General features: G+C 39.7%; 1 protein-coding gene across 4 annotated transcripts in view; it reads right to left on the bottom strand.

Annotated features, from left to right (window-relative positions):
* DLGAP2 (DLG associated protein 2) overlaps nt 1–18,148 on the bottom strand; it is a 463,956-nt gene that overhangs the window by 383,473 nt on the left and 62,335 nt on the right. For all 4 annotated transcript variants that reach the window (XR_003991947.1, XM_030490185.1, XM_030490186.1 and 1 more), the window contains exon 2: nt 4,725–4,779. Coding sequence is in view for 3 of the 4 variants with exons in the window: in XM_030490185.1 (XP_030346045.1) it covers nt 4,725–4,779 (55 nt within the window). In the remaining variant the exon portion in view is untranslated. The remainder of the gene's footprint in view (nt 1–4,724; nt 4,780–18,148) is intronic.

The raw sequence follows: 18,148 nt of genomic DNA on the forward strand, positions 1-18,148 counted from the left end.
AGTTTAAAAGACCTATTTATCAGAACCAAGTCAGATAGGTGCAGATGCTCTTTATTGTACCTACATTCTAGTTCTCTATGATAGGGGAAATTCAAGCTTAAAGTATCAAAGAACAAATCAACCCAAGAAGCTGTTAGTCACTATTGATTCGTTCCTTCCTTTGGGATCTTTGGTGGAAAAAATGAGCGCAAGTTTGAGTTCACAACATATTAAACTCACAGCTACGACAGAAAAGGATAGTACAGAAGCTGTGCAATTTCCTTGTGTGACAGGAAACTAATAATTCTGTATTAAGAACATAACAGCAGCAAACAAGGCACACAGCTATCAGCATCTCTGCAGTGCAAGAATGTCCATTTAACAGCTGCAGCAGTTGTAAATATCGCACAGAGCACCTTCTGTTAATGAGTCCCATTGATAACTCAGGTTTTACTGCACCGAGTATATTTGTGCTCACCTTGAGGATCATTTACTGCGCTGGATCACGATACAGGGAGCTCTGGAATAAACAAAGATCAAACTCCAAATAACTCACCTAACTGGTCTAAGACCGCTTAAACACAGCATACACAAAAGCAGAAGCTAAGCTTTCAAATATATTTCCTCTTTTTATTTGCATGAAATTACCTGTAGTTTATACATATGTACATAAACAATCCTCATACACTGCCTGAAGAGTTCTATTCAAGCAAGACTGGAAATAAAAGTAAGTTTTAAAAGTATATAAATTTAAATAAAAAGCAAAGCACATCAGGGCACTTTGACTTCTCTGATTCAAAGCTGCATTCCAAACCTCAGTTTTTATTTTTTATTTTTTTGAAATACAACATGTTTTGGCATTCAGTGGCTATTTTTATTTTGAGGTTAGAAACTGGGTGTACCTCTCATACTGTGTGAACAGTTCCCTAAACTATTATCATAACTAAGAAACTTGCTAAGGAGGAAAGGAGTGGGGAAGGACAGCCTTAGCATCTGCCTAAGGTTTACAGAAGTGACTATGCAGTAACAAGAGGGACTTCTGTCTTGGCTGAAGAGTTCCCATAGGCAGGGGATGGATCACTGCTGGGAAATCCTTATAAAGGAAATTAGTGTTGGCCGTATGCATACACAGAGTGTGGTGGATGTCCATCAAAAGGTGTGGGTTATTTCTCCCAGGTGGAGCTGCAGAGAGATGGTTATAATTCAAGAAAAATAAGCAAGCTGCTCCCCACCAAGTCATTAGTACCTTCACACTATTTCCCCTTATGATCTCGCTAGTAACACCTGTACAGAGCATGGAACCACTTTGCTTCCAATTAACTTTATAATTGCTAACGCATCCCAGTTGTTGCTGGCTGGTTAAGTTACAGGAGATGGCAAGAAACTGAGAAAGGACATCAATAAAGTTCTACTATGCTCCTGGCATCTAAGAATTAAGTACTGAACAAAGGTGTCTGTTCTGAGATCTTTTGCTTCTTGAGGCAAAGGGTATGTGATAAATACAGGTTCTGGGTATCAGCTAACATGATAATGAGCATGCATTATGCCAGCGCATGCCATATGAACTTTTAATTTAGTAATGAAAAGACATTTATGATTAATGGAAAGCTGCAAATAAATTAACACTTAAGAAATGAAACATCGCTATTAGAAAAGCTTAATGCAAGCAACCAACTAGCAGCATTCACTGTTTTATTTAGAGATTGAAATTTTGTAAATGTTTTACATGTTTGAAAAATGAATCATTCTTTAACCTTCAAAACAGCTAATCTTGTTAAATATGTGGCTTCTTCCAGTCTGCATTGCTGTGGAAGGGCTGAATTTCTTTTTTCATCCTCTCTTTTGAAAGGTTCTGCAGGAGCTGTTTTTATAGCCAAGTTATAAGCACTGAGAATAAAAGTTCATGGTAGAAGTACTAACACACTGTCACAAGGGAAGGTGATCATTGCTCCCATGTACCTTTTTTTCCATGCATAGCTCTTTTCTCCAGTTTACAAATACAGAATATCAATAATGACAGAGTAAGTGTTGCCACTTCAATTTCTTACACAGTGTAGGAAGGGACAGGGGGACATGCAATTTTCTAGGATACTGGCAATCTGGGGCCATACTACTTTTAAGGCTAATTGCATATGTTCCCCAAGAATCGAGGTTAGGCTAGGTCCAAAGGGCAGCCAGATGAAGGAATGGCCTGGCAGCGATGGCCCCGTCATTCCCAAAGGCTTGTTTCTTTCTAAGTGTTCAAAAACACGTAGATGAGGCCCTCAGTGACATGGTTTAGTGGTGGACTTGGCAGTCCTGGAGTAATGGTTGGACTTGATGATCTTAAAAGTCTTTTCCAACCCAGCTGATTCTATGACTCCTTCTCTGGGGCGCAGCTTCTGTGCTGACAGCATGAAAGAGGCCGGTCATGGGGGCACTCCTGAATGAGGAGCCCAGGACACCCAACCTGGCCATGCCTGAACCGTTAAACGGATATAAACAAGTAGGGAAACTACTGTTGTATCTCCCCCTTTCAGACACCCCTTCCCCCTGAAGCATCTGTGTTCTTCCCTAATGATTTTAGAGGTCTCATATTAAGCTTCTTCCCCCCTTTCTTCTCCCACTCCTCCCCCTAGTCCATTTCTCGTTATTCTTCTCTCCTTCTCATTAGGAACAATGCCTAAGTTTGCACATTGCTAAAGTCCTCCAAATGACAGCAGCTGAACACAGACATAGACCTACAGCTTGTAATCAAGGCAATTTCTCTTGGCTCACTTAGTGAGAATGGAGCTGGACAAGATTATAGAAGACATATACATTTGAATGCAAATAGCATGTTCCATATTTATGTACAAATGTGTATTATTACAAATGTAATTAATGCCTTCTTAGTTTGGACTAGTTGATTCAGACATAAACAATAAAATGGTTCACCTATCTCAATGAACTGAATAGACTCCATGAACAAAACTCAAAAATTCAATTGTTCCTCCAGAAAGAAGCTGAACAATCCCCAGTACAGAAGTATGTCGTCGTCTTCTTGTCACTGCCAAGTATTTAAACATCATAAATGGAGGAAATGGGGAAAATGGAATACAGACATCATTTTCTTTGCACCTGCTGGCAACTTTCAATAGGTTTTTAATAGGTAGGCATAAAAATACTTACTGCAGCAGTCACACAGAAGCAGCAGAAGTTAGTTATTTTCATACCAAAGCATGCTGGAGTTCTACAGCAGTTGTTACATACCAAAACCTGATAGGTTTTCTCTCTTCAGAGAGCTCAGTTCAAAATTTTCAAAACCAGATTTTACATTAGTAAGGTCACGTCTTCTTTTATGTCCCAGTGAAGGCACTTTTGAAGGTGACTGGGATTTTAGATAAATGGCTTTCTTGATATTGATTACAAAGGCATATTCCTCCCTCTACAGATAAATGTTCACAGTCTTACTGCCCAACTCCAGGCCATCACTTCAGGTAACACTGGCTTTGATATCCACTTTATACACATCTGTATAAGTCAAGAAGAGTTGGGCAAAGGATCCTGGATTACTTTCTTCTTTTATTTGAAATATGAAAGACAATCAGCACTGGATATTAGTACAGAAGCACACAGACTGGGCTGAGGTCATTATACCATGGTTTCTTAGTCCAGTTTTCAGGAAAGCTGGAAATAAATATGAAAGCCAAAGTCTGTCTCCAATCTATTCACTGACTATGAACTTTCAAATTCTTGCTAGAAGAGATGTATTATTGTCTTACTACAGTATTTCTCCCATGTTCACAGATGAAAATGGAAATGAGATTTTTGAATGCAGAACTCATTTGAGCAGTTGGAGGTAACCACAGGTCACACTACAGTTCAACACAGTTGTCAAGTTCTCTATGCAATTACCCTTAGTGCAAACTCAAACTGTGCCTGAAATACAAGTAACAGCAAGCCGAGAAACAAACTGATTTATTTTAATGGTAGCCATTGGGAAATGGGAAATGATGCCTTAGAAGCTGCAAGCAATCACATATGTTCTATTAAGAAGATATCAAAAATAAGCTATATTGTTCCTCCTACTTCTCTGGAATTAGTCTCTTAAATCAAACTCACAACTGCATATGCCAACACTCACCCAATTTTAAAATTATTAAAAGGATTTAAAAAAAAAATATTATTTCCCTGTAATGAAAGAATGTAAATTAAATCATCACTTTCTTCTCGTCCATGTTATTGTTCTCATCAATTGATTTGTTTTGGCCACAAACATATTACTTTATGTCTCCTCCTGCACAATAGCAAGGCATTATTAGTGATACTCCTTCTGTCTACTCCTATAGCCTACTCCTCTACTCTCCAAAAAATAAGCATAAAGCAAGCATTTATTTGCTGTCAGAGTCTGCTTAAGACTCACTGCTTAGCACCTTTACGAATCAACAGGACCAGACTGCAGACTTCAGTATTAAACCCCTTTTCTTGCCAAAAATTAGAACTCTATAATTAACAACAGAGATGCTTCAGAGGTTCATACAAATACCTTTGAAAGCAAGACCTGATAGTAGTCTCTACAACAGCAATAGCTCCAGAAAGTTAACAGAATACACAAAATCTCCACGAGAAAGCAGGTAGTTTCAACAAAACAACCACGTTGTCACTCCCTCGAAGAGAACTTCAGTGACAGTAAATAGCAAACAAGGCTTCTCAATATTTTCCAATTCGTCTTTGCATTCCTCCAGATTATATTACAATATTAAATCATTAAGAAAAAAGTTTACCTGTGTTCCTGTCAGGTAAGATACAGCAATGCTTCTGCAGTATGCCAGGCAGAACCTGTTGCAACAAAGAAACAGACGTTAATGTACATACACATTTTAACATCATATGAACAAGAGCCATATCTGATGGAGTGCATATCTGATCAAGCTTTGTGGTCTCATACTGCACCCAAATTAGCTATCATGCAATGCAAATGTGAACCCCGCTTATTAGGAACTGCACACAGAGAAGAAGTATGTTACAAAATTAACTGCTTACTACCTGCCTGTAGTGTTAGTTTCACTCTCTCCCATAGACTACAATACCACAAAGTTCAGTAAAAGGACATAAGAACATAATTAAACATGCTCAACTTAGAAAGAGAGTATGTTATCAGTCAATGATGCTGCTGTTCCTGTGATTTTGCACATACAGCCCTGGGGTTATAAGATCTAGCTTTTCATAAATTGCTCAGAACCAAATTTCAAAACACAACATTTCCGCCCTCACACAGCCAGTTCCAGCAGATAATATAAAACCCCAGAAGCTTAAGTAGGAAACTCAAGGGAACAGGGACAGAGAAGATCTCAGGTTTGTGGTTCACTGTGTCCACCATGCTGAGATACTGGTGGTAGACAGCAAGAAATGCTGCAGAAGCCCCTACCACCACTGGCCCTTTCTTACAGCAAGACCTCACCTTTTATCACAGATTTACACATTGAAGTCACCTGTTTTGGTAAAGGCAACCAGCTTTGGTGCTCCTATCAGCAGCCAGTCACCTGTACTGGAAGGACCCAAGACCTTACTTTAATCTATAAACTTTTAAATCTATAATTTACAACCTCTACAATGCTATCAGCATCAGTAAAACTGTAGCTTTAACTGCTTTCCCTTTGCTATTTTTGAGAACAAGTTAATTAAAAATCATGCTCTGAGACTGCTTCTTTAAATTTTCTCTTGAAGGTCAATATGCACCCTTTAAAGGTAGGTTCTACAGACAGCATAACCACTGTCTGGAAATGCTGGGCTTCTAACCCCCAAGAAGACCGCGAACACCACCACAGCTTGCATTAAGTTTTGGAAATTCAGGAAGGAAAATACTTTAGGGAATAGAAATGTTTTTATTTTTCACAAAGACTGCTACTGCTGTTTGGCCAAAGTTAATAGCTTGGAATGAGACCGCTGAGAGTCAGACACATACGGCCCCTGCAGTAGCACTGTCCCCATCCCGCCCTGCAGGACTTTTCCAATACATTCACCAGCAACCCCAGGGAGATGGACATTTTGGCTTGTGTCCCCTAAAGCACAACAAATTAAAGCCTTAAGAAACTTGCTGCATCACGGCTCCTCCTGAATGCACACATGCAGAGGCAGGGACATTGCAAAAGTGAGTTTTATTGCCATTGTAACTTGAAGAGTCAGTCTGTGGACAGAAAGCTGCCCTGGACAAAAAGCACTGGTTAGAACTGACAGGGATAAAAACAGTTTCTCCCCTCAACTTCTTTAAGCTCTACTGAAGGCACAGCATTTAAATGTCAGCTCTTACAAAAGTAATTCTCTTGTTCTGGCATAATTTTAAAGTTAAGCTTGTGGATGAAAGGGAAGACAAATTGGATTTGAGCAACAGCTCTTAGACACAGGGTAATCGAGTCAGATCCCCAGAGGTACGTCTCAGCAGATTGCTCAGTTTATCAGGAAACTGCTTCGTTGCAAATACCACTTATGGTCACATTCAGGGCTTTATCACGTTACTGTACATACATCTTGCAAACGTGTTTGACTTGCTAAGTACCTTATTTTCCTCAAATTCCTTCTAGCACACTTTTTCACACATGTACACATGCGGACTTCTGTCCTGGAGAGGTGTAGGTCTGTCACTGCCAGTGCTTCTGGAGGCTGCCAGACCAGTGCCTCCTTCCCTAGACATGACCTAGGACTCCACGGGTCACCCACAGCCACTCTTGAAAGTCCACAAAATTTGAGGGAAGAAGGAAAATGTACATAAGGTTCACAGCCACCTACTTCCAAGAAGTGCACCAGTCTTTTACTTCACCTTGTTGCAACCCCGTTTAAGCAGCTCCCACCATGCTGAAGTTAAGGTACTTAAACATTATGGCTCCTGCCTGCAGAAACAACCTCAGCAGGAGGCAGACCAAGCTGAGGAACACGGGGACATTCCATACTTTTGAATTTCTGTGTGCTCAGCTATACCAGCTAAGTATCATCCTTTCTCATCTCTTTGGGTGTATGCCAGACTTTCCAATTTGCTTCCTTAAGTAGAAATCCTTCTCCCTTGAAGTAGTCTTAAAACTAGCCTGTTTGCTTCGGGGAGGACTATTTGAAGGAACAAAGGAGGACTCGAACCAAAGTATCAGCTTGCCTTACCTCAATTCACAGGCAGCTTGTATTATAAGAATAATCAATAGCACAAATAACAATCTTCTGAAAACTACACTCGTCATTCTACAGTGTTTCTTATATTTTAAAATTAAAAAATTCAATAATTCTTAGGGATACAATGTCATATTGTACAAACTGTAGCATTTTCCTTATGGCCACGGATATAAATAACAGCACAGACTTACAGGCATCAAAAGCATAAAAATTAGAAGCAGAGAACAAAGAAATCCTAAAATGAACAGAGACAGTCTTTCAAAGCAGTGTAACACAAAGACTGAATTTTAAAAAAACACTGTCTTACTCAGACATAAAGTAACATTTAGTTCCTAGTGAATCTGTCACATTTTCTTCCCCACATTCACGAACCATGGAGAAGCATTATGAATTTATTATGAGAAGCCAGTTAATCAAATCAAGACAAATTTAATAAGAGACAGAAAAAGCAGGTCTGGAGTAGCAAGATAATTTCAATGGGGCAAAAAAAAAAAGCTCTAGAACATAATTTTTCCTTCCTGGTAGACTGTATATAGGTAAGAGAATACTCATACTGAAAAGCACAAGCTGGAAAAACATTTATTTGTCCATCCCCTTCTCTCTCTCAAGTGTTAAGTAGGCAACCAGCATGGCAGAAGCTAAAACAATGCTTTCTTCTCCCCAGCCCTTTAACATGTTTACCCTGCACAAAGCCAGTTTCTGGCTGGTAGGAGTTTGATATCAACCTCCCACTTACTTATCTACAGTATACAGATTTTTACACTGTACCCATCTCCATGGTATCCAAGAGCCTCTTCACACTGCTCTCCTCCCACTTTCTCCCCACTCTGTTTCTCTCCTCCCTAGGGAAAATGACAGGAGAATTCCTCAGCAAAACTGTCACCTTTCCCTCGACATGTCTCTCCTTTCCTCTGCTGCTTTCCTTTCATTCATTTGCATGCTCTAATGCCCAGTTTATTCCTTAAAATGCCTTATGGTTTACAGCTTTTTCTTTAATTTCACAGATAATCTCCAGATTTTGTTGTTGTTGTTGGCTTTTTTGCGGGGGAGGGGGTTGTGGTTTGAAACTTTACCTACACATGCAATTTGAGTGAGAATCTTCACCCAAATCAGATCTGGAATTATTTCTGCTGTAGAAATCAAAACATGGGAGCAACTGGAGAGATTCACATGGGGGGGGGGGGGGGGGAACAGAATAGAATATAGTTTTAGAACATTATTCTTTTTCCTCAGCAAAAGAGAAACAAGTTTCAATTACATTAACTGATGATTTAACCTTCAGTTGTTTTATAAGCTCTCAGTTGGGAACTAAGGCATTGCAATACGAAATTAAAACTGGACGCATAGATGCAGAAACAGAATGAATAATACAGCAGGTGGTATGTCCTTAACATCAAGGTGCTTCCCTAGCAGTAGCCAAATTAGCTCTGGTCTATAGCATACAGTTAGGCAGTCACATGTAGCAGGACAACAGTCTTTGCTCACGGTGACAAGTTGAAAGCTTCCTCAAATTCATTGAAAAAGTCTAACTGATGTTAGTGGACATTGCTCAGGACCTGCTTACATTTGTTTTCACTACAGCTTTCAGTGCTTAGAGATATATATAGTTGCCATAATTAGTGTTCAGATTTTTACTTGTAGCTATATGCAATGCAGGTATGCAGAAAACAGCACAGGGTAATAGTTACATGGCTGTTTACAATTTATAAAAGCTCATATTTTTATATGTCTGCTTGGAAAGTTTCCTTCATTTCATAAAAATAAAACATCTGCATCCTCTGAGTGTTCAGCATGCAATAAGTTTTTAGCGTGGTTTAACAAGAACTAGAATTAATTCCTAAAAAATCATTTTAAATTTGGAAAATATTAACCTCTAACACAATTAAAAAAAAATCCAGAGAAGCAGAAACATGTGAAGCAAAATGGTTCTAGTATGGAAAAATGCCTCTATGAAATGCATATCTACTCACATAAAAGTATCTGCTGCACAAAGACACAGTACTGAATGATTAAAATGTTTGCTTTATGCTCCACTTATAATTGGACTCCTGATGGCCATAGAAAAGTGAGCTGGATACTGTTTCTGTTGTCCATTTACGTGTTTTTCTGCTGAAAAGTAAGTCAACTGAAAATGGACCTGTCTCAGAGGTCCAAAATTACAGAACACCCAACTCATGATTCTCAATGCTCTGTAGGTGAAATGCACAGCAGAAGTTAACAAGAATTTATACTGTGGTTCTTAACCTGCCAGAAGGAAGGAACCTCAACTCAAATTTCAGGTCCCAAGCTGAGATACGGTATTTGTCTCTGCTTTTTACATTCTAGAAAACCAGTGAGCCAAAGACTGGAAAATCAGAATACATCCTTTTGCCCATGCCAAGTACTCAGAATTTGGTTGTTCACAGCAGCCAACTATCTAAGAGGTCTGTAGAGGTATCTGCCTTCAGAGGGCATGAAAAGTAGGCAAGGTTCACAAGCTGTTGGGTGATACAAACCATAAATCAAAGGTTTATTATTATGGCATTACCATATTTCTTCCAAAGCAGACAGGTCCATGCAACCAGGTGCTGAAATGCTGCATCAAGCTGTTGCCTTCAGCTTCCTAACAATATGCAGTTGGTTCAACCTACAAGAAGTGAAATCTGAACCTCATTCTACTCTCACAAGCACAACTATATTCGGTTATGAATTTAAAGGGGTATGTAAGGAGTGTATTAATAAATACCTGTTATCATTTCAGTTCCTGTAAGAACACAAAAGCAACCTAAGATTACCAGTGGGCTTCTTCTCCATCTCACTTGACGCTGGCATCTCACACCGGCATCAGCAACAGTTCCAAGTTTCTCGTAAAATCAGTCCTTGAAGCATCTGGCTCTGGAGGAAAAGAGCAGCAGGACCAGAGGGACCTGCCCTCTCAGGGTTTACCCAAGCCCTCATGTGTCCCCTGCTTATAATGGCAAAGCTAGCGCAAGCAGACAATCTAATATTCGATTTTTATATTTATCTGGTGCTGCTGAAAATAGTAGAGCTTTTGCAAGATCTTTCAGTCATTCCCTGCTAGCTGTCAGTTCCTCTGCCTTCCCAAGGAAACAACCTTTCACCGTAGCTCCTGATGAGCTGCACCCTGCTGCAAAGGCAGCCTGTGCCAAAATGTCTCCCACCCATGGCTGTGCGAGCAAAAAGCCTGTCTTGTCAGTTGATTTCATTGTATTATGATAAGATGGCCCAGACTTGTCCAATTGTGTTTCTTCCAGATTTTACTAGATTGCTGTTGTTCAACATCCAATTTTATATATATACCAGTGAACCTTCGTGCTGATTTAATGTCAAAACAGAAGTTGCTAATGATTCATCTGCTTTGTGGTGTGTTTAGCAAAAGTGTTTTCTTCTTTTATCATCCTTTACCTTAGTCCACCATTTCCAATTAGAGATCAAGAACATAAATAAAACATGACAATTTTGTCAAAAGCACAAGTTACACTGAAAAATGCTAAATCGTATTTACCATATATCAAATACTTTGATATTGCATCAATGCATTTATCACATTTAAATATGTATATTGTCTCCTCTGCTTTTTGAACACAACGAAATGTTGGGTTAAGGAAGATAAATCTCAGAAATATTCTGAAAACATTGCAGCACCCATACTAATATGTGTTCTTTCAGGTTGTATTATATCTCAAAAAGCAGAAATTTTCTAGAGCCCTTTCCGTGATTAAAGGAAACACTGACACCAACAACAGGAGCAACATTTCTTTAGCAGAGTTCTCAACTAAAAGTGACAGACTTTTAAGCAATGAATAACTCACTGACTGCATAATCTATTTTGTATCTCTGAATCAAAACTAAATAAGGAAAACAACTCTAGAAGAAAAGGTACAGTGTTACAATGACCCCTGATAGCACAGCTGAGCTCCATGCACTGTCCTTGGCTTCATTACAACTTTTAACCCAAGTCCCCATGCAAAGTTAAGCTAAAACACAGGCTTGATAATTTTTTTAATGGCCCAGGAAAGCAAACATGATTATCATTATGACACATTTCAGATTCATGTTAGCATGAATCTGCCTTAGCATGAACTAATTATAATTGTTCTATGATTAACAAGTACTTGTAAACATGAATATTTTAAAAGTCATCCTCTAAAGTATAATCCCCCCACGTAGCTTCCATGAGAATATAATATGCAGACTAAATTGAGTAACTAGGTAAGCCTGTGGGGAAAAAAGTGCTATGCACTCTGGAATTAGCAGCACATCTAGCTCTGAACTGATCCAAAATAATACCTTAAGATAATCTTTTCCCTATTTGATCGTACAGGAAAATCAGTGGTGGCACGAGCAACAGCACAAACCCTATTTCTTTCTAATTTCTTCATTATTTACACACTTCCAGAACAATACATCAGCAACAACAAAAACTCCTTTATGTCTTTCACTTTTCAGAAGTTTACTCTTCTTATTGAAAGAACAAGATTTTGCTATAGTGATCCATATATTTGTGACCTCCAGGTTCAATTACTGTAATTGGCTGCACCTACAAGAGAATCCACAAATTATTTAAGATGCCTCAGACTAAACACAGCAAGATAAATACAGGTTTATTGGTAACACTTCTGTTGGTTGTTCAAATAATAGTACCATTGCCCAAAACTAAGCCTTCAAAACCCTGGAACGAGCAATGTCAAAGTTCTCTGGATCTGAGAGATGATGATGCCCTCAAAGTGCTCTGAATCTGAGAGATGATGATGTTGCCCCTCCCAGGGTAACATTGCTGGGAGAAAGAGAGCAAGACCTTTTAGTTGGTGCTGTAATTTCTTTTCCCAAAAGCAAATTAATAGGAGGATAACTTTGGTACCAAACCAATTGTACTTTCAACTTCCCTTCAGATGATGTATTCCTTAACCAACTCATCATATGTACAGTCATTGCACTATGCACAAAGCAACTAACATAAACAAATTCACTTGGTCCTGCAACTGGCCATGAGAAACAGGTTTTGAAGTAAACCAGAAGTCACAAACATTTCTTCTGCCTCTTACCACCGTGAGCAGCAGTAGCATCTCCTCCCTAATGGCAATACCTAGATGTGACATATCCTGTCTCTGGTGTAGATCATGTAGATCATGGGGCAGAATTAACTGCAGCAGACCACTAATACTCCACAGGTTGGTCAAAACTCTCCACAGAGACTCTGCAGGGGCAAGAGCCCAAGCCTCATCTTGTGCTGATGGAGGGACAGCCAGCGACTACCCTCAAAGCTGGGGGCTGACAAAAACAGAGGGGGAGAGTGGCAGCTAGTGATTTCCAGTGGTTGGAAGATCACTGAGCCTTGTCCACAGGTCACAAAAAGGAAGTAATGGGTAGTAGCAGTTGGATATTCCCTTCTGTGAGACAGACACTTATTTGCTAAATGGACCAGCTGCCTCAGGAGTTTACTGCTCGCCTGGAGCCCAGGTCCTGCATGTCCTACAGCAACTGCAGAGGTTAACCCAGTCCCTGTGCTACACTCCTGAATCCAAGGGGACTGAGGAATGTATCACTCAAGATATTGACTGAGTTGTTATGATTTATTTATCTTTATGCATCTGATTGTGTTTTGAGCAAATAAAAGTTCTAGAGCTTGCTATACATATTGGAGTGGAACAAACACCTTCATTTTCATTCTCTAAAATACAAAACATGATAATAATAGTTCCTTTTTTCCCTGCACTAATCTATTTATATACAATGTATTTGCCTTGCAATGTCTAGACTGCGAGGTCTCCTAGTTGGAGATTATGGTACTACAGTGGTAGGGATAAACAATAAAGCTGCATATGTGAAAGCAGTCCCCCTGGGGAAAAGGATGCCCTGGTATTATTCTTGTTACTGAAGTACCATAAGGGTACACACCCAAATGGTGAAGATAAAAGTGAGTGTAGAGCACGGCTACAGCGAATCACAGTAAACGTTTTCAGGCTAGGGAATTTTAAGCCCTTTAGCAGATAGGTCCTGGCTACCTCCCCGCACTTGTCACTCGCTGGAGTTGGCTGACAGGCTGTCAGCACGCACACACACACACATATGCACTGCAGATACCACTGCCACCATCCCTGCCGCAGAGATTTCTCATCTTCTCAGTTATTTCTCTCGAGTAGAAGTCATAGTCTTCCTCATGGGTCAGCTCAGATCCTACATGTCAAGCTGCTCTTTCCGAAGGGCTCAGGGCTGATTCCCCATCAGGCAGAGCTGGCTGGGGCTGCAATAGCTTGCAGCAGACCTATATGGAAATAAAGAATCCTCCTGACTCAGGAACAGCCTCCGGCAAGCACACCAAAACCAGTGCTGGAGAAGTGGAGGTGCCTGGCCATAGGAGAGAGGGCTGGACCTGGTGGCATCAGCCTATACCATGCCCCTGGTGCCTCACTGGGCAGTACTTGACCCCTGAAAGGTTTTGTTAGAGAGGTAAGATGTCTCCTTGCCTGCATCTCACCCACACACTGCTGAACAAAGCCAGCCATGGCTTGGTCCCTCAGGTTTTAGTCTGGCAGTGCTGTGCAATACGTTCGTATTGTGGCTTGTCACAAGACATCAATACAATAAACACCAATAAACTCTGTGATTCAAAAGTACAGATTTTTCAGATAATAATAATATATACAAGGTAAATGCCAGGGAATCCTGAGTGTTACTTCTCTTTACTGCTCTGGAGTGTATTTAAGATATTTGTGTGAAGCACACGGATCTTAAAATATTTTGATAACTGTACTTGCACTGCAGAAGCAAATCCATTAAAAACGTAAAATGGATTAATAGTCCTTCCCTGCATCTCTGTTAGAAAGAAACTAATCTTCATTAAAAATTAAAGTTCATGGTTTTGTGCTAGGGCTTGGCAACAAAACTCTCCCAAATGGCCTCCTTTATTCTACTGTGTAGGAGTCACAAATATAGAAGGAAATTCTGTTTAAAACTTGTGAGTATGGTGAGAAAGGATGTTTTAAGTGTAAAACTTACCACAACAAAAATTTAAAAAGAAACAGCCTGTTTACCTGCATTCATGGTCCTGCTATCACAGATCTTTCCCACTGAATTAAAGAATAACTACTCTACCAGAAATGGAGAATCATGACTTGAACTAGCAAGGAAGTCAAATAATACTTTATAATTTATTAGTAGTTGAACTATGATGTAGAGTTGCTTTTAGAAACTATTTATTATATCCAACTTCAAGTTTATTAATAGCTACAAAATAGAAGTCACCTTTGTAAGTGGGAGAAACTGAAGTCCCCACTGAATTGGGACCAGAGTCTACCTATTAAATCTATCTGGTGTTACCCTTCAAAGGTAGCTTCTATATATTTGTTACATTGGAGAAGTTGAGACTCCAGACATAAGTAGCATACTCCATCCTTGATGGGACAACTGCAGAGATGAATGAGATGTCTGCAATTTCATCTGGCCATTTCCCCTGGCCCAGTGAAAGATACCCTGAAAACTGGGAACCAGGCATAGCTTATCCAACAGCTGATTTGCTGTTCTGTGGAAGTCAAATCCATTTTGTTATCTTTTGGCCGCACACACAAACTGAAGTAGCAGCACGCTACAGAATTCATGCATGCACAGAACTGGGACATTTCACTCCTGATGGACAACTGCAAGTGATGGCAGAAAAAGAGAGAAAGAAAGGTTATTTTTAGGAATACTTATTTCATAGATTGAGGTTACACAAATCTTTCTTGCAAAGAGAACAAACACAGAAGGACGCCTGTGCCTTGTTCATGCCCTTGGCAATGTTTGATAGCACAGGGGGATATAGATTTCAGAACACAAAGCGACTACCCACACCTCCTTCCCCAACGAGCAGGCATTCTTATGGAAATAATAGCTTTCTCTTTAAGACAGAAATTTGTCTTTATTACCCATGTTTCATTCAATATTGAACAATATAATAGCTTATTGCAAGCCCCAGTCATTTAGGGAAATTTTGCTGAAGGTGGGATGGAACAAGGATAGGTCTCAGTAAGCAGGTTATAATTTTTTTTTCAATTCCAGTTGAACGGTTACGCTTCTGGCGACGATTTCTGAGGAGGAAGACTGCATAATTTGTGCAGTCAGCTTTTGAGAACGCAAAATGGGAAGAGCGGCAGGGCAGTTTTAACCTGTGAGCTGATGATACCACAGTTAAATCTATGTAGCTCCAATAGGTTGCTCTAAACTTTAATCAGCTTAAGGTCTACATACCACTCAATGACCCAAAGATGCAAACACGGAAAGGGCATTTTTTATGCCTATAAGGGTGAAAAGATAGATGTCGAACATGCACAAAGGTGCCTATTTCCCTGCAGTTAATACTCCTCCAGTGCTGTGGAAGGAGCCAGGTGGAGCCTTGGTCCCCAGAAGCATTACAAAGCTAGCAGTCATCAAAGACCTGGTACGCACTTGGGGATAGTCTTAAACTGAGCACTGGAGATGACAGTGCTGCCTCACCTCTTGAGAAACAGGCAACAAAGGCACAACTTATCTACAATATGGGAGACTGAGCTGCAAGTCAATTATCTGCCAGAGATGCTAGGCTCTTCTCTTTTAAAAGGCTGACATGATCAGTTATTGTGAGATAACATTCATCCTCTCGGATGAAGACTTCCTTGATTTTGCACAATTAGCAAATTTTACTCAGATCAGAAAGAACTCCACAATTTAGCAGTCAGAGGACTTGCTAAAACTCATTTCAGCATTTTGTATAACGCAGAATGACTTTCACGGAGAAATGTCCCATGTTAGAGCATCAGAGTGGGTTACTGCACTCTCCCAAGAACAAGGAAGACCAAAGGTAGACATCTCACTTTGAATTAATCAGAGGAGTATTTGGACAAGTGCCGACTACATACCAGGATAGCATGCTAAGTACTCACCTAAAAAGAAACAATTACCCTTTTCTTCAGCTCCATATTTTTTTGGGGTTTTACAAGGCTTGCAATGGGCAGTGAGCCTGCACAGAGTTAATTGGTTTTATGACCTGGACCAATCTTTTGCTGTTCTTTTGTGGCGCTTCTTAGAGCCTTCATCTGCCATCAGAGAAATATGTAGAACTGGTGGAAGGGTAGGGAAACACATTTTGTTGGTAATTGTATATGTGGAATGACAGAGCTTTTACATATGTGTTTTCTTAACTGCAGGCTAAAATAAATGTAGTGTTGCTGTCTTGGCTACCCAGGTGAAAATAGCTTATTTGCAGCCTGTTTATTTTTAATTCCTCCTTTCATGTTGCTTTCAAGGAAACGTCACCTCCTGAGAAGAAAAGGTTAAGTCACGCAATGCTGCACTATACCATCAGTCTATTTGACAAGCCTGGTCTGCTGAAAATATGAAAGAATGAGCACCTGACCAGTAGCCAAACCATCTCCATTGACATGAGTTCCTGCTTCAGTATATTAATTATTCTCATGGGTCTTCCCATCTTCAGACATGTCAGCAGTGACGTTACCTCATCGCTGGAAAGCACCAGCAACTTGTTATTTTCATGGACTGAACTCTCGCTCTTCAGAACCTAGAATTAGCAATGAAATTGCTTCAGCCTGTTCTAATTGTGCTGTCCTGATAAAAGACCAAGGGGCTCTGCCATTCACTATTTGTGTTGTTTACTCTAGCCAAAATGCTATTAGAAAAGCTACTAAAAATGTTGGTTTGATACCAGCCAAGACTCCAAAGTGTAAGTGGCCTTTTTATTTACACAAATATTCCGTGCAAGTGGTGAAATATTCCACTGAATTTCAGACTGCCTTAGATTGGTTTTTATTATTCAAACACATAAACAGCCATGAGGTAACTGCAGCTAATTTGCTGTTTGTAGTGCTTGGAGTAAATGTTATGAAATAGTGCTATGAAATGCTGAGAGTCTTTGGACATTTCCAAAAATCATCCTAGAATTTTGCAATTTTTAAATCCCTTTTTGTTTTCCTGTGATTATTTTACACTATCTCATGGAAGCAATGGCAATTCGTTTTGTTGATCTCATTACAACACCAACAGGAGATATTGTGGTCTGTGAGCTAGAACAGAAACATTATTGTGACATGAGACAATGTGGAAATTCATATAAATGCAAATGGGGGGAAAAAAGAAAAGTGTTACACAAAATAAACTACTACTTCAATACCTGTGGGTATTCCCTTTGACCCAGCATCATCAGCATTGTTCCCAGACTAAAGTCGAAAACACAGAACTGCACCAGCTACTAAGAAGGAGAAAATACGACTGCTACTGCCGAACCCAGGACACTCAGCTTCAAGAAAGGATGCTCCTTTAAATGCCACACTGACTTTTGTGGCAGGTAAGTAAAAGTTTCCTGCCTTTCAAAGGTGAGCTGTTATTTGCTTTCCATATTTTTTCATATCTAAAATAATGAGACCAAGAGGAATAGCAAAATCATGCATATGATCATACAAGGCAACACTTAGTTTTTTCTACATTGTGTTACAGATGAAAATATGTTTGAAGGCCTTCCTCCTACTCACTTACATAAAAAAAATAATTAATTCATGCTATAGCCTATTAAAATTAAGGGATATGACATGTTCTATTCTTGATCACAAAATAAATAGCATGAATATGAATGTTGGTCCACTCAGCAGTGCTGGATTCCTCACTGACATGTATTGTGTGCTTGTCATTCTTCCTAACAACGAATTCAAACAATTGGAAATGGAAAACAGACACTCGGCATTCTTTGCAGGAAATCAGACATTTAAAAACATGGAAAACTGAAAGTCTGAATGTGGTTACAGATTTAACAAGAGGCATCAGGGGTGAAACAATGTAATAAGCCTTTGTTTGAGGTATTTGCGCAATAATGTCAGCACAGAGTAAGACTCACAAAACTTGGCATATCGCTGGAGGAAGCATGTAACAGAGTAGTATTAATTAGCCTCAGAATAATACAATAAATACTCCAGGGGGCACGTGTTTGCTCTTCGACTCAGCACACAGACACTCATTACAGTTAAGTACTTTGTTGTGATTAATACCTATTCACAAGTCACTGATTCAGCAGTATGTCCACATTTAA

This window comes from Strigops habroptila, chromosome 6, assembly GCF_004027225.2.
Source record: "Strigops habroptila isolate Jane chromosome 6, bStrHab1.2.pri, whole genome shotgun sequence".
NCBI classification, from domain to species: domain Eukaryota; kingdom Metazoa; phylum Chordata; class Aves; order Psittaciformes; family Psittacidae; genus Strigops; species Strigops habroptila.